Source organism: Trachypithecus francoisi, unplaced genomic scaffold, assembly GCF_009764315.1.
Source record: "Trachypithecus francoisi isolate TF-2019V2 unplaced genomic scaffold, Tfra_2.0 Lachesis_group17, whole genome shotgun sequence".
Lineage (NCBI taxonomy): Eukaryota > Metazoa > Chordata > Mammalia > Primates > Cercopithecidae > Trachypithecus > Trachypithecus francoisi.
In genome coordinates, this window is record NW_022681462.1 from 62,832,010 (window position 1) to 62,857,127 (window position 25,118).

The following is a 25,118-nucleotide window of genomic DNA, read 5'->3' on the forward strand; positions in this document are numbered from 1 at the left end:
CCTCTTCCCTCACTCCTCCTGCCTTCCCCACTCAGGCCACTGTCCCCTGCCCCCACCCCACCCCCAAAAAAGACGACAAAACCTGTCAGCTCTACTCGGGATGGATGCTGGGGTTTGGCGACCTTGTATGTTTCTTCTTTTAAAAAAAAAAAGCAACAACAACTGAAAGACGCCCAGCACACCCCCAAAGACCCACAGGGTCTTGGCAGGCTACAATTCTGGCTGAAAGTATACTGCGGTGAAGTGAGTCTGGCATCTCACTCTGAAGAAGCTGGCGGTAGCCTTCCGCTCCCAACCCTCCAACCCTCTTAGCTTTTTTGCTCAGGATCCAGCTTTGGCTCCTTTCCGGAGGGTCTGTTCTGATCTTCCCAATGCCCTGGGTGGGGGGGGAGGGGGGAAGCTGAGATCCAGCCTTGAAATTCTGCCCCAGCTCAGGTGAGCAGCAGTGGAAGTGAAGGCCGAGCACCCCGCGGCTGCGGGCCAGGGGCGGACAAAAACACCAGTCTCTGGGAGTGATAAGAAAATGGAGAATACTGTATTTGCTTTAGAAAGTTTTTACATATAGATAAACACGCAGTTTAAGATAACAGTAAAAGCGCCCTACAGGGAGTGAGAGATACTTCTGAAGCTGCTAAGAAATACTGGAAATAGCTTTTGCATAAGAATACTACAATCTCACTCTCCGCTTTCGCTAGCGATGGGGTCCCTCTTCCTAACCCAGGCCACCATGCCTCTCCTTGACTGCCAAGTCGACACCAGGAGCACTGAGTGGGAGGAGAATCCCAAAAGGAAAAGAGACAGGTGAGTAGGGAGGAAGACAGAGAGAGGAACAAGAGAGAAAGAGAAAGGGAGAGGAGAAAAAGCAGTATCGTATACAGGCAATTTCTACACATATATTACAAACTGGGAAAATGACCGATCATTAAGATATACATAATTCATATAAAATTTTGAAATAAAAATAAAAATCTGTTACAGTCATAACTATTCTTTTTCCACATTTATAACCAGTACCCACACAGGCAGTGACAGAGTGGAGAGAAAAAGGTGCTTACGAAGAAAATGATTGTCTGCTGAACAAAAAACAGAAGATTGCATTTTGTTTGACCAATACTTGGACTTAAAAACAGAGAGAGGAAGAGAAAGAAAGAGAGTGAAAGAAAAAAAGAGAGAGAGAGCAACAAAAGGCGAGAAACATTTGCTATTTCCCTCTCCAGGAGTTCTTCCCCCCTCCTTTTTTTTTTTTTTTTTTTAACAAATTCGGAACGGAGATGGCGATTTTTTTTCTTTTTGTCTGTTTTGCTTTTGTCCTCTTGTCCTCGTGGTGGTGATTGGTTTTTGTATAGTCGACTCTTTAAATCATTTTTAACTAGAGAGAATATTTTCCCAGATACAAATAAATCGTCATGCAGGTGGGGTGCCGGGTCCATGGGAACCGAAAGGAGAAGCCGTGCTTGTCCTAGAAAGTATACAATTGTCACCTCTTTTATGTTTTCTGCCCGCAACATCAGCGTTTGACTGTCTGTTGGCGTCGGGGTCCTTTGGGGTGGCCGTAGTGGTAGATGGTGGTTGGGGGTTGTTGATAGTTTGCGGTTAATTTGTTATTTTCTTGTTTTTTATATATTTTTGGCTGGGGTGGGAGTGTGTGTGGACTTGTATGTGTGTATGGTTGGGTATCCTGATTTCGGTTTGTTCTGGGGATGGAGGAGGAGAAGGAAGAGGAGGAAGAGGAGGAGGGCTAGGAGGAGGAGGGGAAGGAGTGGGGGAGGAGGGGAAGGAGGGGGAGGAGGGCGGCCTTGGCTATCATACATCACATTCCGAGTCGCTGGAGGTTACCGAGAGGATGGAGGTGCCGGTGTCCGCGCGCTCCGTCAGGCTGGACACGCTGGTGGTCGGGCTGGCCGCCGTGGACGGCGACTCTGCCGAGCCGTGCGTGGGGCAGCCGGGCTCGGCCAGCGAGCGCATGCCGCTTGGTCCAATGGCCTGGTGCTGGAGCCTGCGGGAGAAAGAGAGTCGCGCCCGCCCTGACACAGAGGCCCGCCACCCGGCTCCCCCGCGCCACCGCTCCCGACTCCGCTTTCGGGAGCGTCCCAAGTCTTCTCAGATAGAAGCTAGCCTCGGAGGAGAGGCAGAACCCGAGCCCGGCTGTCTGGGGAGGCCTGGGTGCAAGCGGCAAAATGCTGCAAGCCCTGGAGCACCAGAAGTCGGAAAAGAGCTGGGCGCTTCTTCCCTCCGCAGTCCCTGGGGCTCTTCAGACTGAGTCGGCTACCCCGCGACCGGTCGAGTTCCCTCAGTAACCCCGTCCCTGATCCCTCAAACACACACCCGGAGCTGCGGGTTCCTCACCGGCCGGCCCGTCTCCGGGTAGAACCGCATACTTTGCTCTCTGGATCCCAGCGCAGAGCGCAGGACCGAGGGTAGAGAAAATAGGAAAGCTGGCGGTGGAAAAGTGGGGAAAGAGCAGGGAGACAGAAAAGGGGCAAAAGAGAAGGCAAGAGAGGAGCACAGAGCAGTCTCCAGCTGCCCCTTTCCTCCGCCGGGAACCTTCTGCCTGGACCTGGTGTCTGGAATTCTCTCCACAAGGAGGCCTTGGCTTGACCCTGGGCGCTCCCCTCATCAGGCGAAAAGTGAGCTCCACAGAAGGGGTGAGAGGGCCATGGGCTCAGGTCCCGGCCGCCTAAACTCGAACACACCTCCAGAAACTCACACCCAGACCCCACCCACAGGCAGCTGTCAGCAGCTGGGGGTCCTGCTTCCTGAGGTACACCAGGCCCTGGGCCTTCCTGGCTGGATAGAGACACAGGCTCCACATCAGGGCTTTCACCCACGTTCCTCTCTTCCTTCTCCCTTCTCCCTCCACTCCTTTCCCCTATCCTCTTCTTTCCCTCTGGTTCTTTTTCTCCTTCCTCCAGGCCCAACTCCTGTGATGTTGGTCAAGCCCTATACAATTTTGTGACTTTGTGGCCAACTTGCCAGCAACAAGGCTGCTCCTGCCCGCTTCCCAACTTAGAGGACCAAAGGGATTCTCCTTGGCTGGGGCAGGAGGGTGAGTACATGCACACGCGCGTGCACACACACATGCACACGCACACACACTAGGCCTCTCCGCTCCCAGCCCGGCTCTCCTGCTCCCGGTTAGGCAAAGTACAGCGTTGCGGGAAATGCGCCCGCTGTGCAGTGGCCTCTGGGCTTTTCCCCTTGTGATAGGGACCCAGGTTCACTTTCCTCTCTCTGACGCTCCTGGATTTCTCTCGGGGTTTTGCAATGCACAGAAATAAGAACCAGATGGCAAGGGCTGCTTTCCTTCCCTCCCTGTCTCTAGGCTCCAGAGGATTGCCGAGCTGGCGACAGGGCTGAGGAGGCAGGCACGGGTGCAGTGCAGGGCTAAGGCTCCCAGGGGCCGGGATCAGGGGCTGCGGGCACTCGGGTCGCAAGCACACACTCTCCGCCCTGACGAAAGCCCCTCTTGGTCAAAGCAATCAATACATACACAGCCCACCCGCCCCCTCTTCCGCGCGCCCCGGACAAGCGGAAACTTTCTCCAACTGGCCAGGAGTCACGGCTTCCCTGACGCTCAGCGGCCGCTCTGCTAGCCCCTTCTCAACCCCTCTCCCCTTCCCAGGCCTCTGAGGCTGTAGCCAGGCCGCGGGCCCCGCCACTAACCTGTTCTTGGCCGCCGCGGCGCGGTCGCGCTGCCGCCGGTTCTTAAACCAGTTGCCTACTTGTGTGGGAGTGAGGCCGGTGGCCTGCGCCAGTTCGCGTTTCTTGCTGGGGTTGGGGTAGGGGTCCTGCAGGTACCACTCCCGCAGCAGGCTCCGAGTCCGCTCCTTGAAGCAATGCGTCTTCTGCTCGCCGTCCCAGATGGTGCGTGGCAGCGGGAACTTCTTGCGCACGCGGTACTTGTCCACCGGGCCGAGTGGGCGGCCGCGCAGCTTCTCGGCCTCCTGGTAGTGCGCCTCGAGCCACATGGCCTGCAGCTTGCCGTGAGACTCCTTGGTGAACTTGTGGTTCTCGAGGATGTGGTAGAGGTCTCGGAAGTTGCCCGTGTGGAAGGCGACCACGGCGCGCGCGCGCAGGATCGACTCGTGTTTGTTGATGGCCTCGCACGCCCCGGGGGCCACGGGCAGCGACCAGAGGAAGCGGCCCAGCCGCTCGATGTCGCCCGTCTCCTCCAGCGTCTCACAGACGCTGGCCACCTGCTCCGGCGAGAAGTTGAGGGTGGGCAGCTGGAACATGGACAACTCTTCCGGGGGGGCCCTGGAGCCGCCGCCGCCGCCGCCTGCTCCGCCAGCACCGCCGCCTCCCGCACCGTTCCCTCCGCCGCTGCCGCCTCCCGCGCCGCCGCCGCCTCCCGCACCGTTCCCGCCGCCGCTGCTCGCCAGAAGTATGGAGCGGTGGTGAGAATCGGCGAAGTTTGGCAACAAGAAGTGGGAGGAATAGAGGTCTAGGGGGGAGCGGAATACCATGGACTGACCTGAGAGGAGAGGAGAAAATTCAGGGAGAGGAAGAGAGAGGGGAGGAAGAGGAGGAGAGGGGCGATGAGGACCAGGAGGAGGGAGAGGAGAGGGGGGAGGAGGAGAAGGAAAGGAGGGGGGAGCAGGAGGAGGAGGAGGGGGAGGAGGAAGGGCGTAAAGGACACCCACACCCCACACACATCCACACACACACACACCCGCGCAGCCACATAGAGAGGGAGGAAGGAGAGCGGCCCGGTGCGCGCGCGCAGAGAGAGAACCCGAGACGGAGAGAGACAGGGAGAGAGGAGAGGGAGAGCCAACCACCGCCGAGTCAAGATTCAGCGATTCCACCGCAATCGCCCTAATGACAACAGCCTCATAATATCTCCCCTAAATCCACAGTGAGTGCAGCATTGAAACATTTTGTTTCGCTTTTCTATTGGTCTGTGGCGTGTCGTTGTGGCGTTGCCACGGCAACCACTGCCAATCACTGTCAGCCCTGCCAATCAATACCGAGAACGTAAGGACGGTTTTACCACTTAGCCAGAGGGCGGGGGGAGGGGTAGAGCAGGGAAGGAGGGAGAAGGGGGGGATAAAGAGAATTTTTTTTATCTTTGCAACTCTTAATCTCGCTACTTCCCCCTCTCTCTTCTCTCTTCTTCCTCTCTCTCTTCTTTTCTCTACCGCTGTCTCTGAGCCGCCTTCTTCCCTTTTCCCCAAAGAAGTTGATCCAGAAATTCGAAAAGCCCTGGGCACAGAGTTGTTGAATGGGATGTGCAATTAGAGCGGGGATTTTGTTGGGAGGCAAGAGGGTCCCCCAGGCTCCACATAGGCCAGGTCGGCGGGCAAGGAAAGACGGCTGACCAGCCCAGCGGGCGCGGTTTGCACATGGTTTGCACGTCGGGCCGCCTCTTTCTGCCTATGTGAGCACTAATAGTGGCAAGGAAGAAAGGAGAGATGAGATCATGGGGCCCACCAAGCACCGACCTTGGCCCAGCGGGCCGTGGCGCCAGCCAGGGATCCCGGATTCCGAGGGTATCTGGCGCCAGGGAGCCTAAGCCCAGTTCCCAGGGTGCTGGAGGCCGCTCTTGCCTCCCCCATCGGTGCCCATGGACCACATTCACCTCAGCTCCCTCTTCATCAGTTAGGCTTCTCTTTACTCCCTCCCGGGCCAAGGAGCCTCGATTTCCCCCACCACCCATTTTAAAATAATAGTCCAAACAGTACAGTTCTTTCCATCTTAAGAAGCAACTCAACTCTTTTGTTTCCTCCCAGAATTCAGCAGCCTCTGTGAGGAGTGGTGGAGGAACTGCGGGAGCCGAGAAGCCCAAGAGCCCTCTGGACCCGGAAGAGTCCCACAGATGCCCACTCCTCACCACACAACAGAAGGATCTCTGGTCCTGCCTGCCAGCCCCAGGGGGCACTCAAACTTTGGAGGCCAGCCACCCGGATGAAGTGAATAAGGCCTGAAATTGCTTGTTTGCTCGTATTGTAAAATGATAATAATTACCATTATTATTTTAAAACTGCCTAATTTCTCTAGGGAAAGTAACATCGAAAGCCTAAAACACACCCCAAAAGGCCCATAGAACACAGAGGGCCCTCTCTGTCTCTGGCCACTACAGCCCCCAGGCCAGGCATGGGTATTTATTCTTAGGTATGTTGCTTTTAAGAAGATGTAATCAGCATCTTGAGCCGGGCCTCCCTTTGTGAGGCTTCTGTAACTATGGAAGTGTGATTTACGCAGATTTGTCGGGGTCAGAGACGTCTTTCCCTGAGCGCTGTGTATATTTAGACAGAACTCGGTTTGGTGTTAAAAAGTGTATATGTTGAATGGATTCACACACAGTAGCCAACAATGACCACATTGTCGGCCCGTGTACAACGCGTATTGAAACGCAGCGCCCAGACTTCAACTAATCTGCCCTCAATAAAGCTGAAATAATTATCCTAAGCTGCCTTTCCAGAAGAAAAATCATTGAGGAATTCAAAACTTTTTTTTTTTTTTTTTAAAGATCTTTTCTGCATTCCGATGCAGATCTGGGGGCAAGGCGCCGGGTCCACACCACTTTGGTGATCTCAATGAGGGAAGAGAAAGAGGTTGAGAGAGAATTTAAATGGGAAACCTAACGTGACTGGGGCTGCGAGTGTCCCAGCCCCTAAACTCCGAGCTGGAGCCCTGCTTAGGCCTTGACTCCCGCAGTGCCAGGCCTCTGAGGGCCGAGGAGAAGAGCAAGCCGGCAAGTGCAAGCCTCCTTGGAGGCTTCCCGGTGGCAGGGAGGCCCTGGGACCGGCGAGGGGCCAATACTGGCTCACTTAGCCAGAGGCAGCCGTGGGGTAGCAGGTCTCAAACACGACGACTGGGGCAGAAAAATATTCCTCCAAAGGGAAGACCTGCCAAGCCCCATTTCAGTGGTCTCTCCACTCCTGCCAAGCCCCATTTCAGTGCTCTCTCCACTCCACATATATTTCCTCCCCTCACGGCCACGAGTCCTCCTCCAATGCAGCTGAGAAGCTCTGGGCGGTCGTTCACTGAGGGCCCAGAAAGAGCCCAAAGGTTGGGACTCAAAAACAGACACTTCATGTTTTCTTCCCAATCCCTTTCTCTCGTACGGGAAGGATTATAGGCTGAAGGGTGGGAGGGGGAAGGGGCAGGAGAAGGAAGCGGGGGAGGAAGGAATGAAAAAGGGGAGGGGAGTGGGTATTGTGCCGCGTGTGGGGGGAGAATTCCTACGGGTGGGTTTCCGAATATTGTGTTCAACTTTTTGAAAGCAGCTCGTGACCCCGAAACTGCATCCCCCGGAGCCAGGGACCCAGGCGCCGGGCGGGCGGGTGAACCCGGTCAGTCCCCTCCCCGTCCCCGAAACCCCCGCCTCCGGGTGGGGGCGACCTGGCCTCTCCCTGCCACTGCCGGGCCAACCCCGGAGGGAGGCTGGGCAGGTGCTGCGGGCTCTGCGAAAGCGCTGAAATAAAAAACCATCGCCACTCAGGGAGAACTGAGGCAAGTGGGGCTGAGACTCTGGCGACACCCCCACTGCCCCCACCCCCCAGCCTCTGCCCCAGCGCCTGCCGCCCTGCCGCACCCCGCCTGCTCGGGTGGTGACCGCGGCTCCGGAGCGCGAAGCAGGGCAGAGGGCTGCAGCGAGGCGTGTAGCTTTGTGCGCCGGGACCCAGTGGGGCGGGTGGCAGCCCGCGCTGTCCGCGCCTCCCAGCAGAGCTGTGCTCGGCGCCGCCCACCGAGCCCACCTCGCGGTCCAGCCGCCGCCAGCGCCTCTCGACTCTGGCCTGAAGCACTACTCCCGCCGCCTGGAGCCGGTAAGTTGAGAGTCCGCAGAGCGGGGCAGGGAGGCGGGGCGGCTGGTCCCAGAGCGGAGGGCCGTACTGGCTCCCGGCCGGGCTGTGGGCGCAGGCTCCATAGGGTCTCAGTCGAGGGGTTCTGAGTGTGTGTTTGGGTGGGAAGCTGGGCTGTGGAGCGCCAGAGCTTCCCCTCCCAAATTCCCAGGCGCTGGGCACTGGGGAGTGGAGCAGAAGCAGAGGGACCTTGGGTTCCAGGGCCCACGCCGGCTTCCTCGCTGGTCTGGGAACCAAGCAACCCCTAGGGCAGTGCGAGGACTGGGAAGGCACCCTGGGGGACTGCTAGAGGAGGTGGCGCGTGGAGGGTGCCTGCACCCTGGGTCGCTCAGAGCGGAGAGTCTCGGGTGGATAGGTCGGCTTGCAGATCCCCTAGGTCTCTTCTCTGCTCTCTGGCCACTCTGATTGCGGGATCTGGGACTTGGCGCCCGTACAGGCCGGGTCACCTGTGCAGAACAAATTTGCTGCCATCATCCCCGCTTCAATCCTGGCCTCGAGGATCGAAAAGATCGTCTTCAGGTGGGGCACGGAGAAAAGATGTCTTTGGGGTTTAGAGAGTGTTCTCCTTGTACCCGGACCTACTGGCATTTATTCACAAATGTCAGCCGCAATCCCAGCACTGGGAAAGTCTGAACCACATCTGGAAAACGCCCGAGAGACCTCCCACTCTCTCCTTGTTTGGGGTTACAGGAAAAGCCAACGGGTCTGCAGGCCTCCGGGAGAGGAGGATCCGGAGGGTTGGGGCAGCTGCACCCACTTGGCCTTGCTTGGCTCTAAACAGTCGACCCAGGAGGCCGGGGGAAGGTTTGCCCTGTGGGGGCAACGCCACTTCCGGCTCCCAGGATGTCGGGAGGCGGGGGCTGGCCGGGTGGCCCATAGTCTGGGCCTCCCCGCAAGCTGCAAACTGAGGCGCTTGGCGCGGGCGGCCTGGGAGGGCGCAGGGGAGCGCAGCACGCAGGCGGGGAGGCCGCGAAGCCCTTCAAGGACCCCGATTACTTTCCTTTGAAAAACAACAACAACAACTGCTCCCTCCCCGCACCCCCGCCCCCTGCCTTAGCCTCCGGGGACTGGCGCTCCAAGCAATTGTCGCCCCGGACAGTAAACACAGCTCAGTTGCCTCAACTTTCTCCATGCATAAAAGTTCCTGGCGTGCGGGGAAATTTGAATATTTGATCAGCCCCTTTGAGTGACCCTCATTAGTCCGGCGCCCTGCTAAGGCCGGGCATTGCAAGAAAGCTGCTGGGCTCGGCATTTGTACGCCTTGTTAGCGCAGCTTAATGAAGCCGCCCCGACGGCTCAAAGGCGGCCTCAGGGGCCGGCGACGCGCACCTCTCCGCACCCTGCTCTGCCTAATGAGCCCTGCCGCCCTCTAAAGGCCCCTCCACCCCATCCCCCCCACATTCTCAAACAAGGGAAGTTTGGCTCTGTCTTGAGCCACGGCACCTCCCACTGCCAGGCCCACGAGGATGGGCACAAACCCAGCCTAGATGCCTGCAGTGACCCAGCCCCAAGAGAGAAGGGTGGGAGACTTGGGAGGTGTGAGCCGTACTGGTTGGGGGAAGTGCGGGGAGAGTGGCTGGTGGCGGGAGAGGCTTTTGCTGTCTAAGGATCCAGCCCAGGGAGTGCACTGCCAACCTCTCCCAAGAGGACCAATTGCAAATCAGTCACTCCAGTTCCTTAAAAGTGCATCTGGACTAATGTTGGGGTGGCTGAGGGTCAGCCTTCCATCCTCCTATCACCTCAGGTTTCCTTGGCTTCCACTACCTAGAGGCCACACACTTCTTCCCAAGGTTCCCCTTCTGAACAGCCAGACCTGGTGTGCCAGGACTTGGATTTGAGAAATGGTGGGCAGCTCCCCTCCCTAACCCATCATTGCCTCCACCATTCACAGAGCCCAGTCACATGTTATGACAAGGGGCAGTAGGGAAGGCAGGGGACCACAGCCTGTCCTGCACTCCCCCTCAACAGAGGTATCCCTTCTTTGGCTTCTAGTCCCAGGGAGGCCTAGCAAAAAAAGTACTATAGGCAGGACCACCCTGCAAGACTGGCCTGGCAGCCTGGCAGAGAGGCAGAGAGCCAGAGTTCTGGAAGGAAGGGAAACCAAAGCAGTCATCTACTTCACCTTTTCTTAGTGGGGCAGCTGACATGGCTGGCCGGTAAATATAAGACACCCTCTTAGAAACTCTGCTTCAGTGCTTAGGAAGAGTAGCCTTCCTTCCCTTCCTGTCTCTCCTCTCCTCTGATGCCCTTTTCCAGGAGCGGTTGGAGGTCAAGGTCCTTCACTCTCTCCTTGCATACACAGCTCTTGGGCCCTTAAGGGTTACTTTTGGGGGGAATTAATGCTCTGGGCTTGGAAAGCAGGCTGCTCCAGATCCACACTCAGGACTTTCTGGACCCCATCCCCCAACACACAAACACAAACATGCCCAGGATCCCTCAGACATACAGTGGGTCTGGTCAGGTTGGTAACCTCAGGACCCCATGCCAGGGTAAGCATCTCTGGAGGTCGTGGGAAGGAGCCAAAAGGCCAGGTAGGCCCTGGGATACAGAAGGCCCTCCAAGTGCATCTCATTTGTTCCTCTTCGTTTTTCTCTCCCTAGCTCCACTAGCATGCCCTGCCCCATTTCCCATCCCATAACCCCCTAACTTAACCCTAAACTGGCAATCTTTAGGCATCACCTCTGAGTTGAGCAAAGGCGGTGCCCGGGCCTTGATCGACCCAGAGGGCTAAAGTAGGGGCGGGGAAGGGAGGGGTGGGCGCTGCTGGTGAGAAAGGGGACCTGAGGCGAGGGTAGAACTCAGCCCTGTGGCCTCGAGGCCAGGCCCACCGGCTGCTCGGGGGAGGAGGCGAGGGGAGGGGGCTGGGAGTCCGCAGGCATCGGTCGGGGCAGCAGGGACCTCAGGCGTCGGCGTGGGGGGCTAGATCCGGAGGAGAGGGGAGGGGAGGCGGGGGTCGGGGGATCGCGCAGGGCGGAGGAGGGGTGCAGCTCTTTAAGAGCCACACGGCTGGCAGGAGAGGCGCGCGGCCCGGTGCTGGTAGAGCACTGACCCCGAAGGGGATTTAGCGGGAAGAGAGTGGCCGGGCTCTGGGGGTTTTGTCCGAGGGGGCCGGGAGAGGCCGAGGCACAAGAATAAGGAGCGGCTGCGGCATGAAAGGCGGCGAGGAGCAGCAGAGCTGCTGCTCTTGACTTCTGAGCAGGGCTTAGAGAGCCTGCCCTGGCTTAAGCCGAGCTGCTGGTGCTGGCCCTGAGCGCCAAGTCCGCGAGCTCTGAATCCCGAGCCTCCCAGCCGTGGAGCAGGGGGATGAGGGGGGCGTTGGGGGACAGGGTAAAGTCAGTCTTGGTTGTACAGCCACCCGATCCTAGCGCGGAGCTGAGAGCCTGACGGCCGGTGAGAAAAAGAATTTTCTTTTTCCAACTCCGGCTTTTGGTTTTGTGTGTCCACCTTGCGCAACTCCGGAGCCTGCCGACCCCACATGGATTCTCAACAGGTGGCCGGGTAAGCCGTTTAAAGAATTCTGGTTATATGGTCAGCCCCTCCCCGACCTTCTTCTTTTTCCCCTCCCTCTTTCCCCCTTGGCTGGGCCGGGTTCCCCGTGCTCCTCCCGCAGGCGAAGGCTGGGGTGGTGGTGGGGGAAGAGGCGCCCTTCCCCTGAGGGGGTCTCTGGGCTTTGGGTTGCAGCCCAGGAAGCCTGGCGGGCGGCCCCCAAGGAGTTCCACCCGGTACCCCCAAGTACCGATCACTCTTAGCTCCTTGGTCTGGGCCCTGGCGCCCTGAGGGAGGGAGAAACAACGCGCCGCAGCACCTCAAAAGCCGAAGTCCCCAGGAAGGGGGACAGGGGACCCGGTGGCTGGGCAGCCTTTGTGTGGGGGTTTACGGCGGAAACAGAACTATTGATCTTGTATGAGAGGCCTGGGATGCGGCCCGGGGGAGCCCGCGCCAGCCGTACAATAGCCGGCAGAAGAGCGCCTCAGCAGCCGGGGTAGGAGTGGGGTAGGGTGGGGTAGACCGGAGTGGGGGAGGGGAAGGCGAGAGAAGGGGGAGGGGAAGCAGAGAAAGGCAAAGGCTAGAAATCCAGGGCGTCCGAGTGAAAAGTCGGAAAATGTTTCCAGAGCGCGCCAGAAACAGGCGCGCTTGCTTGCGGGCGCATAGTCTGTCTCTCTCTCGCATACACACACAAACACACTCTTACATGCTCACGCTCATTCCACACAAGGAGCCCACGCACGCGGTTCCTAGTCGTGCAGGGTCGCATGCCCAGGCACCCAGAGTGAACGCAGAATAGAGCCGCCCTCGCACCCCCACCGACAGAGAGCCCTCCCGCCCAACCACAGGCACCCCGATTGGGGAGCTAGGAGGGCCCCCGGGGCTGGGGCACAGGGAGGATCTTACCTGCGGAAAGGTAAGGGAAGCCGGGAGCACCGAGCAGCGGCGGATAAATATTCATTAGTAAGTCTCTCCTTTTAAGCCGCGCGGTGCGCTCTCTGGCTCCTAGCTCTCTTTCCCTCCCTCCCTCTGTCCTCCTGTGAGGCTCTCTCCCCCTCTCGCTCTGTCTTCCCCCCACCCCTTCCTGCGAAATGCCGGGTGGATCCCAGTATAGCTAACCTGTTGGGAAGCCTGAGTCGCGGGCAGCGCCTCCACAGCTGTTTGCTTTCGCTCTTGGGGCGCGCATTTCCCCATCCTCTCCCCTCTCTCCTTTTGCCCAGCCCCTCTCCCCCTCCTAAATTACTACATCATTAGCTTTATTTGCGGGGCGGGGGGCAGCTCAGCCAAACGCACCTCCCTATAGCAGGGTGAAAAGCCGCTGCTCTCCACTCTCCGAGGCAGCACCAACTCCACCCCTACCCCAGCCTCACCCATCTCCTTGTCCCTACCTAGTTTTGTTTATTTTTTTCTTTTTCCATCTTCCCTTCCGTCCTGTACCGACCCAACTCCCTTACCATTCCTCCCTCCCTTGGTATTGCCAATACGGATCCCAGACGGGGTCGGGGCAGGAAGATGCCAAGTGGGTAGGCCCAATATGCCAAGGTCGGGACTCCACCCTGCCATGGACGTGGGGGTAGCTCTCCAGGTCCCCCTTTCCGACGTAGGCTTTCCACCCTGACCCTAAGTGGGCACGGCGCAGCTTGGGCTTTAGGATCAGAGCACCAGGGCGCACAGCAAGGGCCTCAGCGACCTGGAGCCTGGGTCCTTTGACCAGGTCTGGGAGACTGCATGGGAGAGGGGAGGTGGCCTCACTCTGTAGTACGAATGCTCAGGAGAGACACAACCACCGACCATCGGACTGACATTCTCCCTTTCCAAACAAACTGACCTGAAGTTAGCAGTAAGTCCGCATCATTCTCACGAGAAAACACATCTACAAGATTCTAGAAATGCACAAGGAACCGCTTCCAGTCGCGCGCGAACACGTGCACACACACCACACCCCTCACCCCCGCACACCCGAGGCCAGCGTTCCCGCTGGCCTCTGAAACCTGTAGGCGCGCGGGCCCGAAAGGCTAATTCTAGAGGAGGAATACATGGCAAAACCGCCCCTAGGAGAGCCCTGGCCACTCTTGTTGGCCCCCATTCTTCCAGATCCAGGCGCCTAGGATGCCCCAGGTACCCTGAAGGGTGGTGAGGTCCCAGGGTGCTTGGGGGTGGTCCGGGAAGCGCACTTTGTGGCAGCCCGCTGAGCTCTGCGTGTTGAGGTAGGGGCTGGAGGAGGGGCCAAGGGAGGCGGGCCCAGGCCAATTCCAAGTTACAAATGCAGCTGCTCCTGGGAGGCTTAGGAGAGTTTTGCCCCAAAACGTGCATATCATTCGCCTCAAGACGCCATGACCTCCCCAGCCAGAGCCCCAGGGCGCACTCGACCTCGAGGTGGCTTGGGTGATGGGGGCAATCGAGAGCAAGGAGGCGACCTCCGCCCGCCCATTCAGCCCAGCCCAGCCACAGTCCACCGGGAGACGTCCTAAATGATGGTCCTATCCTTCCCAAAGGGTGGCAGGGCGCAGGATCGCGGAGGGTCTCCCTCCTTGTCCTGGAAGGTTAAGAAATTGGGCAGATGAATGTATTTAAGAGGGGCCTAGAGCGCCCTGGGACCGAAAGCCATATCAACCTCACACTCCACCCAAAGTCCCGCATTTGCACGTGTACACCTTCTCCTCCCCATGCAAACATGGGGTCGCGCACGTTTGAGCTCAGACTCAAGCTGAGTCACCTGACTATGCCTGGAACGTACAGGCAATTGTACCGGAATACACACCGCAGAATTAAAGGAACACTAATAGAGGAATTTGAGGAATAAAGAAGTGTCCACAGGCATAATTATTTAAATGAACGGGTGCACACCCAGTTGTCCAGATGCAGACAAAAACCAGTGCCCGCGAGGAGTGACCCCAACCACAAGGGCAGATGTACAGGAAGCCGCGAACGGGGAGAGTTCGCAGAATGAGGACGCAGGCCGCAAGGCCAAGGGGGCTTCCTGCTAGAGGGACGTTGGCTCCGAGGGAGAAACTTTGTTGAGCCGACTGGGGGAAAGGTTTCAGGTCAAGTCCTGGCCACTAGAAAGAACCAAGGCCTTATCCACCCAGAGCCAACCTTTTAGCCTTCCTCTCAGCTCTGTTGGAGATACCCAGAAAAGGACAATCCAGGATTCATTTTGACCGAGATTGTTTTTATTGTTTGTTATTGTTTTTGACCTAGGGGTTTGCATTCTGAAAAAGGATTTTGGTGGAGTGCATGCAAGTTCTCACTCACTACTGGGAGACTCATAATTCTTACTAGGAACATTTAGCTCTAACCATGCCCTGAGAAGCTGAAGGGCCCTTATTTCGCCCCTTTCACCCTTCTTATCCTAAACTTGATCATTCACAAGGATCCACACCCTCCTGCCCCCATCTCCACCCCAGTACCCTGTATGTCAAATACATTTGCAAAATAACACACTTAAAAGTCAACCAAATTACATAGTTCATTGTAATTTTTGTGTGTGTGATATATTGGGACGTCCTCACCCCCTGCTGTCCGGTCTCTGGCTGAGCACCGTGTCCCGGGCAGAGCTAGGGGGTTGCAGAGAGGGGTTTCCAGAGTGGCTCTTGGGCAAGGCCTGAGAAACTACTCTACATAGGCTTGTTTTTACTGTGATCTCCCTTTGCCTAACCAGTTCTAGTGGCCACCTCCGGGTTTCCTGCAGAAGAGGCAGCCTCCCTGGGAGCAGGGGTGCCCTCACTTCCACTTCACCTCCCTTCTCAACTTTCTCTCTTTTGAGCACATCTTCTGAGCCTCCCTCTCTCATGTGAAAGTGGAATGTAAGTCCGAGAAGATTCATTTAGACAAAGAAGGTGGAAAAAAGGACTTTCTGGGCCAGCAACTCGGATGACCACCCTCCAAGGGGCAGAGGAGGGTCCACTTTGTGAAGAAGAAATGAACCACCCGGAAAAGGCCACAAGAGGACATGTTTCTGCAGATGTAGTTGTCCTAGAAACAGAAGAGTATGGGGGTGTGAATTTCTTCTCTTTTGGGGGCAAACACTATGTCCTTCTCTTTTTCTAGTTAATTCCTGGACATTTTAGCGAGTTTGTTCCTGTGGATGTTTTGAACAATAAAGAGTGAAAACCACTTTGGAGTCACTTAAATCTTCGTTGGAAGGGCAGTTTCTTCCAGGGCCATTTTCTTTCACCAGATTTGTTTTTCCTTGTTCCCAAATGAGATGGTTTTAAAAATCAAAGTCCACCTGCTAACTCACCTGGGAAAGAGACTGCGACAGAAGGAAGATAAACGAACAGACATCACTCTCAAACTCAAAAGTGTAACTTTCATTCCCAGTGGCTGAGATTCAGAACATAAACTCGTTTACCTTTGAGTATTTCCCCCGTTTGGGTAATTTATCTAGAGTTTTCCCAACAATCACAATATCTTGAAGTTGGAAATGTTTGCTATTATTTTCAGCCTTATAAGGTTCTTCAAACTCTGCTTCTCTGGTTTTAAAAACTGTTTGCGTCTACATAGCTATGCCTGTTGCAACATTTATCACTCAAGCAGAAAAGCAACTCGTTTTCTCATAGCCCCAAATGCCCCATGTACAGCCACTGGAGCGAGTTTATTTTTCTCTGTCTTTCCCAAATGCCCTTGTCACTTCTGCCAGGGCCACAAGGCTCGGGGCAAAACTTCGGAGGTTTGAGACCTCTTGAGTGTGGATCGCTATTATTGTTAGTTTTTTTGTTGGGAGAAATAGTGCTCAGTGATTGCGTGCGGTTCTCTCTCTCTACGCCGACTAGGGTTGCCTGCGCCTTCCTCATCACAAACTCCTAGATGAAGCTAACCATTTCCGCTGCCCGGGGCAAAGGGCTGAACAGTGTTGTCGGGTCTAGGGTTGGGGTGGGAAAGTGAGGAGGGTATGCGGGTGGGGGAGGGGGCAGTCATCATCTTCGACAATAAATTAAAATAACCTGATACCCCTTTAATCCCTTCCATCAACAGTGTCAACGCGCTATAGAGGCCGTCTCACCTCCAAAGGTATCCACTCCCGGAGGGCCCGGGCTCCCAGCCACAGTCCCACACTGGGCCCGCGCGCCGGATAGGAGGTGCTCCGACGGCAAAAATCCCATACATTTTTAACTACAGTGATTACTAAATTAATAGCAGGCACTAAGACAGATGTCAAAACGTCTTGAAAATGTTTATCTGTGAATAATTGAGAAGGTGGTGGGACGCATTATCTGATTGTGTAATGAAATATGTATGAGGAACAGCTGTTTGCAACAGTCCCCTCCCGCCGCCTCCTCAGCCAAGGCCCTTCTTTAGGAAGCAGGAGTCGCGGCGAAGTTGGTCGCCCACTTCCGTCCACTTGGGAGCCCTCTCGGCCCTTCCCCGGCTGCTGGCAGAGTGGTGGCTCCAGCGCGCCCCAGAGTAGCCCGGTTTCCCGAAGGACAACAACATGGAGTCCTCCTCAGTCTCGCTCTGTGGGCTCCGTGGCTGGGTGAGGCTCCACCGCTGGCCACGCTGTCCCTCGCGCCTTCGGGGCGGGCCGTGGGCTCGGCCTGTGGGGACCGAGAGGAGCACGGGCTCGGGCGGCCGCGGAGGCCTGGCGTGCGCCCACCGAGCGGTGCGGCCTGCTCGGAGGCGAGGCCCGGGAGCCCCGCGGCTCAGCGGGACTGGCCTGGGGTCACCGAGGGGTGACGAGGCTCCCGAGAGGGCTTTGTTCGCGCTTTCGCCACACTGCGCACTTCCTTCCAGCCCCCTCGGCCCCCACCCCGAGCCTCCGCGCCCCGGCCCTGTTTGTTTTTCCAGCCCCGCGCCCTCCACTCCGACACGCAAACAGCCCTCGGGGCTGCGTCAGCGGCCCGAGGCCGTGGCCCAGGGCAGGCCTGAGTCCAAATGGGGCCAGCACGGCGAGCCCTGGCCCTGCAGGAAGCGGTGTGAGGGGACAGGGAGCTCCAGGGCCTTCCTGGCGCGAGAGGGGCAGGCGAAGGCCGGCGGGAAAGTGGTCCAATAGGGCGCACGGCCTGGGCGGGCGGCGAAGGCCCGAGGCCTGGGCTCGGAGGGGTGCGGGCGGCCTGCGCGGCTGCCCATCCCCTGCCGCTGTCTCCAGCCCCAGCCGGGCAGGGGAGGCGCGGCGGAGTGAGAGTGAGGAGGACGCCCGGAAGGGCCCCATCACCCCTGGGCCTTGAAGGCAGTGTCAGCCACATGGACAAATCCGGTGCCCCGTGCGGGTGTGCGGGCCCCCTCGCCGCCTTCCCTGCGCTTCGTACCGCTCGGAGACCGCGTCCCGGGCGCGGCGCTCCCGAAGCTCCCAGCCGGGCCGTGGCCTGCCGGCGCCTTCCGTCTCCACGGCCTCTCGGCCCCTCATCTTCCCCAGTTCCGGGGACCCGTCCCTAGCCCCTGACGCCCGGGAAGCCTGGCTCCAAAACCTTCGGCCGCGTTGGCCTTTCTGGCGCCGCCGTCCTGACCGCTCTGGGGCCGGGGCCGGGAACGGTAGCGGAGGAACCGAGTCCGGCTTGGCGGCGCCATGGCGCCCTGACACCCTGCGCCTTCCGGGTTTCCCTCGGCTGACTCAGTCGAGATGCGCTCGGGCGTTTTGTCTCGAGCGTCACCCTTTTACCTAATCCCTTATGCTTTTATTCTAATCCTACACATTACAGTTAATCTGTAATGATACCGCTTCGGAGGAACCTGTTGCATACGAGGCTCGGCAATTTGTAACCTTGGAAACAGTTTTAAATAAAGATTATAAGAGTGATGTCAACTGTGTTTATTCTCCACGCGGGGGGTGGGTTGGGGGCAAGGCGGTGAGGACGGAGTTTCTGGAGAAGGGGGCGAGGCGCGAGGGGCAGGGCCGAGCGGTGGCCGGGGTCGGGGAAGCGGAGGAGCAGCCAGAGCTGGCTGTAAGTGATTCCAGCCCGGCGCCTGGCATCTTTTGAGTTTTTCTTTTTGGGAAATCGCGTGGTCTTAAACCGCGAGGCATAGGGAGAGGGAAAAGGATTTGCAAAACTGCGAAAAACTCAGTGAACTTGAGCTCCTGTGTATCCCAAATTAACATTCAGCCGGGCCCTGCGAGCCTGGATCGCTGAAGCTGCGGAGAGAGAAAGGGCGGCTTGCAGGACCCTTAGGCTGCAAGAAGGCAGAGCCGCCTGGGTCCGGTTGCTTTGCGCTTCCAGCTTCCTACTCTACTGAGCGCACTGGCAACGCAGCAACAACCAAAAATTGCCAGCACACCAAAAGCAAAATTAAACATAATTGCTTTTATTTATCTATTGCTTTTATATCATTAAAATATTTTTAGTTACATTGTATAAAATGGCATCCACTCTGATTATTACCTGCCATATCTGTTGATCTGCTCCTTGTGTATTCAGCATAGCAATATTAACAATTAAGAAAAAAGCACATCTTATATATTGTATCTGTCAAGATATGTTACAATTTCCATTAACAAAAAAACATTATTCTTGTTGAAGAAGCTATGAAGCATATCTTTCACAAGCACTTTATTAATAATCATAGTTGTCAGAAAGAATTAGATATGCATAGATTGTAGATGCAAAGGAAATATTAGATGCACAGAATAAAACATACAGTGGGATTCAGACATAACTATTTTTCTTTTTTAAAGTAAATTTTACGGAGGTGAAAAAAAAAACCTGTGCTATTAGGCTTACTTAAGAGATGGCTTTGTTGGTTTAATTATACTGTAGTTATTTTATAAATATGTTTCAAAGGAAGCTTGCCATATTGCATGTCAATGAGGACTGTAAAGAAAAGCTCACAAAAGCTAATGCATACCAAATACTAAATTTTAGTCATTAGCATTCCTATTTATTACAAACTAAAGGAACCTATTAACAGACAAGAATTTCTATTTAGCTAGCATTACAATGTTTGGCTATTAAAATAAAAAGGGCAAAGTATATATGTATTTTTCACCCCTTGGAACTATATGTTCTTTTTTTCCCCCTAAAAGCTTACGGAAAGATTGGGAGATGTTTCTGATTGGGGAAACTCGATTCTCTGGTGGGAATGGGCCAGAGGGCCCAGAACACCTCGCTTTAGTGGTGCGGCTTAATGCTGTTCATTCGGAAGCTACAGCCGTTCGGCGCTGGGATTCTGCAGCCTGCGGAGTGCTGTGTAGTGCCCACAGCCTGTGAGGGGCCTTTTGTCTTTAATTTGTGTCATGAGCAGATGCAAATTATTAATTGTTTTTCCTCGAAGGGAGGGAGTGGGTAGTGATGGTAATACTGCTTTTGTTTGGATATTAAAATTTCCTTAAATGCTCCCAAGGCGGGGATACTTCTCCCAATGCGGATTCCCCTAGTAGAAAATCCCACCGCTACAGTGAACAGATGGGTATTAATTCTAGAAACATGCACATATAGATTTGTATCATTTCAAAAACTTTCTTTGAACAAAGGTGGCATTGCTGCTCTCACATCAGAAGTAAATGAATATAGAAATTTATTTTTTCTGAATGTCAATTTAAGAGGGGAAAAAACTTTTCAGCTATCCTTACTTTTAGAAACTATATTTTGCTTCTTAAAATGGAAGCAGATTTTCCCCCCTAATTGGGCAGGGCAACAAATACATTTTAAGGAACTGAAATGAAATATTTGAAATAAGAAAGGGTTACTATGAATTATGTTAAGTGAGTTTTGTGTATTTTTAAGGGAAAAAATAGAGCTTGTTAAACTCTGTGCATTTGCCAAGTGACTCGAAGCACAGGTTCTTCTGGCCTGACATTTGGCTCTGACAGGATGTATTCTGCCTGCTTGGGGGACTCTGCGTTAAAAGATTGAACATTTTAAAGATTCTTCCCTGAAAGGCCCACATGAAAATAATTGGCATCACAAAGAAGGAAGGGAATTTCTGAATCCTTGATTTAAAAATGAAAATCTCTTCATCACAAGTCATTAACATGTGCAGATCTCATGCAAAATCTTAGATTTCAATAGCAAAATTGGCTGTGTGGGGTTGGTGAGGCTAGATATTCTTTCCCCTGTGACTACCTGGGCAGAAACAAGAGAGGGAAGATGTAATGATTCCTACACCAAACTCTTCCCACTGGGAAATAGTATAAGTTACTTTAGTAGGAAAGAAGCTTGGATGCCTCAAGGCTGGCAACTGTAGAGCAAAATGTGAATGTTCTCCATTTCTCTCCCACTATATCTGGATGCAGTGTCAACTCCCAAATCTCTAAAGCATATTTGATACAGAGGTGGGGAAAATGGCTTTGCCAGCAAAGGCTGCATCTACACAATTGTTTGGATAATTCAGCTCCTATTCCTCCAAATTAACCAGTCTAATGTTTCCTGCATGGCACCCAGATTATCCAGATGGACCCATCCACTTCCTCCCCAACCTACATCGTTGGTACGACCTTCATTGAATACTGAATCCAGACACTATCAGTAGCCAAGGAGGAGAAGGCTGCTTCCCATGTATTCACACCAAAGTGGTTTAGAGCTCAGTGTGAGTGAGAGATAACCCAGTTTTCAGTACCTTAAATCTCATTTTAAAGAGCAGATTAGGAAAGACTATCTCAGTGATGCAGAGATAAGATAGAGACCCTTTTTTCAAGGAACTAACACTTGTTGGGGAGAAAGATGTACCCAGTTCAGGACAGCACAGAACAATGCTGTTTTATGGGTGTCTTGGTTGGGCGCACACAGGGAAGCATGGAAGAAATCTTAGAAGGCTTCCTGGAAAAGATGGGGTTTGAGCTGAGCATAGAGTGTGACTCTAGATGGCAAAGAGTATGACTTCTAAACAAACTTGCTATCCAGGTAAGATATTATGTCAGGTCTGACATAAGGTAGGCATTTAAAAGTGCCTACTTGAATGAATGAATACGTTACGTGGAAGTCTGATAATAAATTCCTCTAAACATTTCTCCTTAGGATGGCCTGCCTGCAGCGTTAACCTGAAATTTGCTTATTAATCTCCCACTTTAATGTATCTTTCCACTCTTTCAAGGACAGGGGAGCTCAGTTTGAGATGGGAATGTCTAGAGCTGATTAAATGATGCCCATTGCTACCATGCAGTGGGTGAAGTTTCTTGCTCAGAGGAGACTTTTCCATGGGCAAATGTTCCCTGAACTGATGTCCTGTTTACATTCTTGCAAGAATGAGGGGATTACTGCAATTCTAAGGAGTTTTGTATTTTTAACAAATCTTCCTCTTGTGGTAGCAATTTAACATTTTGTTTGAAACATCCCACAATGCAAAATGGTTAAAGGGGGCTTGTTAGGTTTTTAAATAGAGCAGAGAAGAATCCACTGTAAACAGCTTCTGGATTAAAAACAAGGAAACCTGCTACTGCCACTAATTAGTGCGTAAAGTACCTCACCCAAACCAGCTTTGCTTTTTCTCACTGAAAGACAGAGACAATATTGGCTACCCTTGTCTATAGGACAAGGTTTTTGTTTTTGTTCTTTAAAGACAAAACAATAGGAAGGTAGGATTTTACATAGCTCTAGCCTCCAGCAATTACAGGATTCGTGTGATATTAATCAATTATGAACAGTTTCTTTTCACACCAGGGAACAGATGCTTATTAGCTTGAGCTTTAAGACACAAATTTTAAAATTACAGCAACTAAGAAAATAAAGAATACTGGCACAATGAGAAATCTGTACCCATATTGTCTGTACTTTAGAACATGTTTTTATGCTTTAATAGCTTTTTGGGTCTAGGACATGCAGTCCACACTGGGACACAGCAGAGATTTGCTCTTCAGAAAGTGCCTTAACTGAGTAAAGTGTTGCTAGGCTATATTATGGGTTCTGCCTCAAGCAGAACATTTCACATCTCATTCTCCCTGGAGGATCTCTTCCACTTTTCCCTCACCTCCACCTCTGATGCAGAGATCTGACTTTCATCTTCTTCTCCTTTTTTCTCTCCTAAACATGCCACTATTTCTTCCTAAACTAAACTTGTTGATGTGAAAGTCAACAAGTTGAGGGCAATTCAATTTCAATAATAAGCAGATGGCTTGTGAGTTCCTGAGACCCAAGTAAAGGCCCTTCCATGGGAAGCACCTAATTCGAAAAGAGGAAACACCAAGAATTAAGAACTCTGCAAGGAGTCTGGCTGAAGAGGAGCTAGCTTCCAACCCCTCCTTCCTGCACCATCCCTCTGAGTTCATCTGAGGGAAGCTCACTTTCCCAAGAGCCCATCTTTTCTTGGTTGTAAAATGTGTTCATTTCCAATGTACACAGGCTAAACATATGGCAGAACAGTGTGAAGAGGGAAGTGTGTCCATTAGCACATTCAGGGACACAGTCTGAGATGTACATTCAACAAAGAGCTTCTTGTATCTGAGCCCTGTACCACAGCATTGCACCAATGAAAGCTGAACTGACCTCAGTTTGTGTGGGCAGTGTGCGTGCGTGCATGTGTGTGTGTGTGTGTGTGTGTGGTATATTTCACAAGGCCAGACAAATTCAGGCTACTCTGTTAAGGTCTCTTGGTATAACAGAGGAAAAAAGTATTGGATGACCTCGTATGTGTTAAAGAGGAGGAGGAGCTCCCAGAGATTAGAAAATGAAGAGGGGCTGGAATTTTATTTTAATTAGTCTCACATTCCCTGGAGAGCTTTACTGAGAATATGATCTTCTTTCCCATTTACTTTTCTGCAGCAAAGTCTGGAGACTCACCAAGCTAAGGAGGAAGAGGAGAACATCTCAACCCAAGCTGAATTCTGAAGAACACTTGGCCCCACCTTCCAGAAATCCTAAATCACATAGAGGGAAAGTTTCGGCCAGGTCACCAAGAATGAACCAGAAGCTGAGTCCATTACTCCAATTTTCACATTAACCAGGAGACACATTGAAAATTATTTTCTTGAGTGAGAGACTGAAATTTTGACTCAAGGGTGTATCTGTTGGGTCTTCTCTTGATATGGCACATGAGGACTGCATCCCAGGTCACATCTGCAGCCACTCCCAGATTACACTGCAAGGGAGGGTAGATTAGGAGTAGATAGGGAGTAGAGGGGTCTGCAGACACAGCGAAAGCAGCAAGCTGGTGTAAGAAAACCCAGAAAATATGTCTCAGAGACAGCCAGTGGCTGCACATACAAAAAGAAGGCACCTACCTGGAAGAGAAGGGGTTATGAAGTTTTGCCCAGAGTCACAGCGCTGACATCCTCAGAAGGTCACCAGCCCTCTGTAGCAATCTATAGTATACGTCATTATGGTTGAAAAAGCTTCTTCTATCAAGTTTAACAACTTTCTGTGTAACTTCTGAGAGGGCTGATTGCTTATTCACGCGGAAGCAAGACGCCCAGTTCATTTTGCCCGTTTTTGCTACTCTTTGTTGGGTTTGGGAGGCTGTTATGGTAGCTGCAAATGGCTTCTCAAGTGACATTTGCTGACATTCAGTGAAGTACATTTATCAGTATTCGCCAGCTCACCTCTCCACACGTGCAATCCATTTTGTTTTGTTCTTCATAGCAAACTCCTTTCCTACACCCGTGCCCTGAAAATGATAAATGGCAAGGTGGCATATTTCTCAAGCTGCACTCAAATGTCACTGTGAAAAATCTTTAATGGACTAAGTGTAGATTTTCACGTTACAACTTGTCAGGTACTGAGAAATTCTAGAGTTTCTCTTTAATCCACAAGTCTTTGGAACCACACATCTGCAAGCAGAGACTATAAGCTGCACCAGTCAGACCTGGGCAAGCAGAAACCAAGGAGAAAACATCTGATATCAGCTAATTCTTTATTATTATTATTATTATTATTATCATCATCATCATCATGATCCCATTTTTACTCCTTCCTTTCCTACTCAGGATATTTGAGGTATGAGCAATCTGAGACCAGGCCACCATGCAGGCCTATAATCTACTCATACACCCAGCTTTCTCCATAATGGCTTTATTCTTTTCCTCCAAGGTTGAAAATCACCATGACTTCTCCCCTGCGGGGGGCAGGGCGGGGGGACTGACTCTGAATCATAAATCCTGACTCCCAAATATTGGCCATAATTGGGTAGGTGAGAGGTATCTCGTATGTCTGCGTGGAAGAGTCTCCTTTCTCCCTGGTGATTCATTTTCAGAACACATGGCCATCTTTCCAATGGCTTTGAGTTTCACATCACCACCGAAAGACCCGCCAGTTTCTTCCTGTGTGCCTGTTCACTGCCATGCTACTCACAGGATTGTGGCTTATGGGCACTCACTCACGCTTCAACATGACTTGTTCACTCCAGTTCTCCCTTTCCAAATGTTCTCAATCCCCTGGGCCATGCCCCAAGGGGGATTCGGCCTTTGCCCACCGGCTATGTTCTGAATGTTTGTGTCTTCCCCAAATTAATATGTTGAAACTTAATCACAAATGTGATGGTGTAAGAAGGTGGGGACTTTGGGACTTTATTAGGTCATGGAGGGGGAGCCTCATAAAAGAGGCTGCCTTGCCCCCTCCATCATGTGAAGCACCATCTGTGAACCAGGAAATGGGCCTTCACCAGACACTGATCCTGCTGGTTCCTTGATCTCGGACTTTTCAGTATCCAGAACTGTGGGATACACATTGCTGTTGTTTATGAACCACCCAGTTTAAGGTATTTTGTTATAGCAGTCCAAATGGACTAGACCACCACCATAGTCAGGGAAGAGCTGGTTGATTTGTGCGTGTCTGTGCTGTGTCCCAATGAAAGCACAATAATCAATGAACATTGATTCTGCAATCGATGTTTGAAGGTCAAAGGAGTTGGGAAAGGGGGTCTCCTGAAGCCAAAGAAAAGCATTGTACTCCCCAAAACTGTGCCAGCCAGGTTTACCTTTCACAAGATGCTACAGATTGAGATGCGTTGGTTTTACTTCTGGCT

The 25,118-nt window shown here is 53.3% G+C and overlaps 1 protein-coding gene, 1 long non-coding RNA gene and 1 pseudogene across 2 annotated transcripts; 2 read left to right on the forward strand and 1 right to left on the reverse strand.

Moving 5' to 3' along the window:
• Positions 1-513: 513 nt before the first annotated feature.
• On the reverse strand, positions 514-4,866 carry SIX3 (SIX homeobox 3). Its single transcript, XM_033176817.1, has 2 exons — positions 3,664-4,866; positions 514-1,996 (listed from the first exon to the last, which is right to left on the reverse strand). The coding sequence occupies exons 1-2, from the start codon at positions 4,464-4,466 to the stop codon at positions 1,804-1,806; spliced, it is 996 nt and encodes a 331-aa protein (XP_033032708.1). The 5' UTR covers positions 4,467-4,866; the 3' UTR covers positions 514-1,803.
• Positions 4,867-7,706: 2,840 nt separating this feature from the next.
• LOC117062993 lies at positions 7,707-15,407 on the forward strand. The gene is made up of 3 exons (XR_004428657.1): positions 7,707-7,772; positions 11,160-11,306; positions 15,061-15,407. It is a non-coding gene; the product is annotated as an uncharacterized LOC117062993 (long non-coding RNA).
• An 8,711-nt stretch (positions 15,408-24,118) lies between these two features.
• Positions 24,119-24,782, forward strand: LOC117062994 (annotated as a pseudogene).
• The last annotated feature ends 336 nt before the right edge of the window (positions 24,783-25,118 follow it).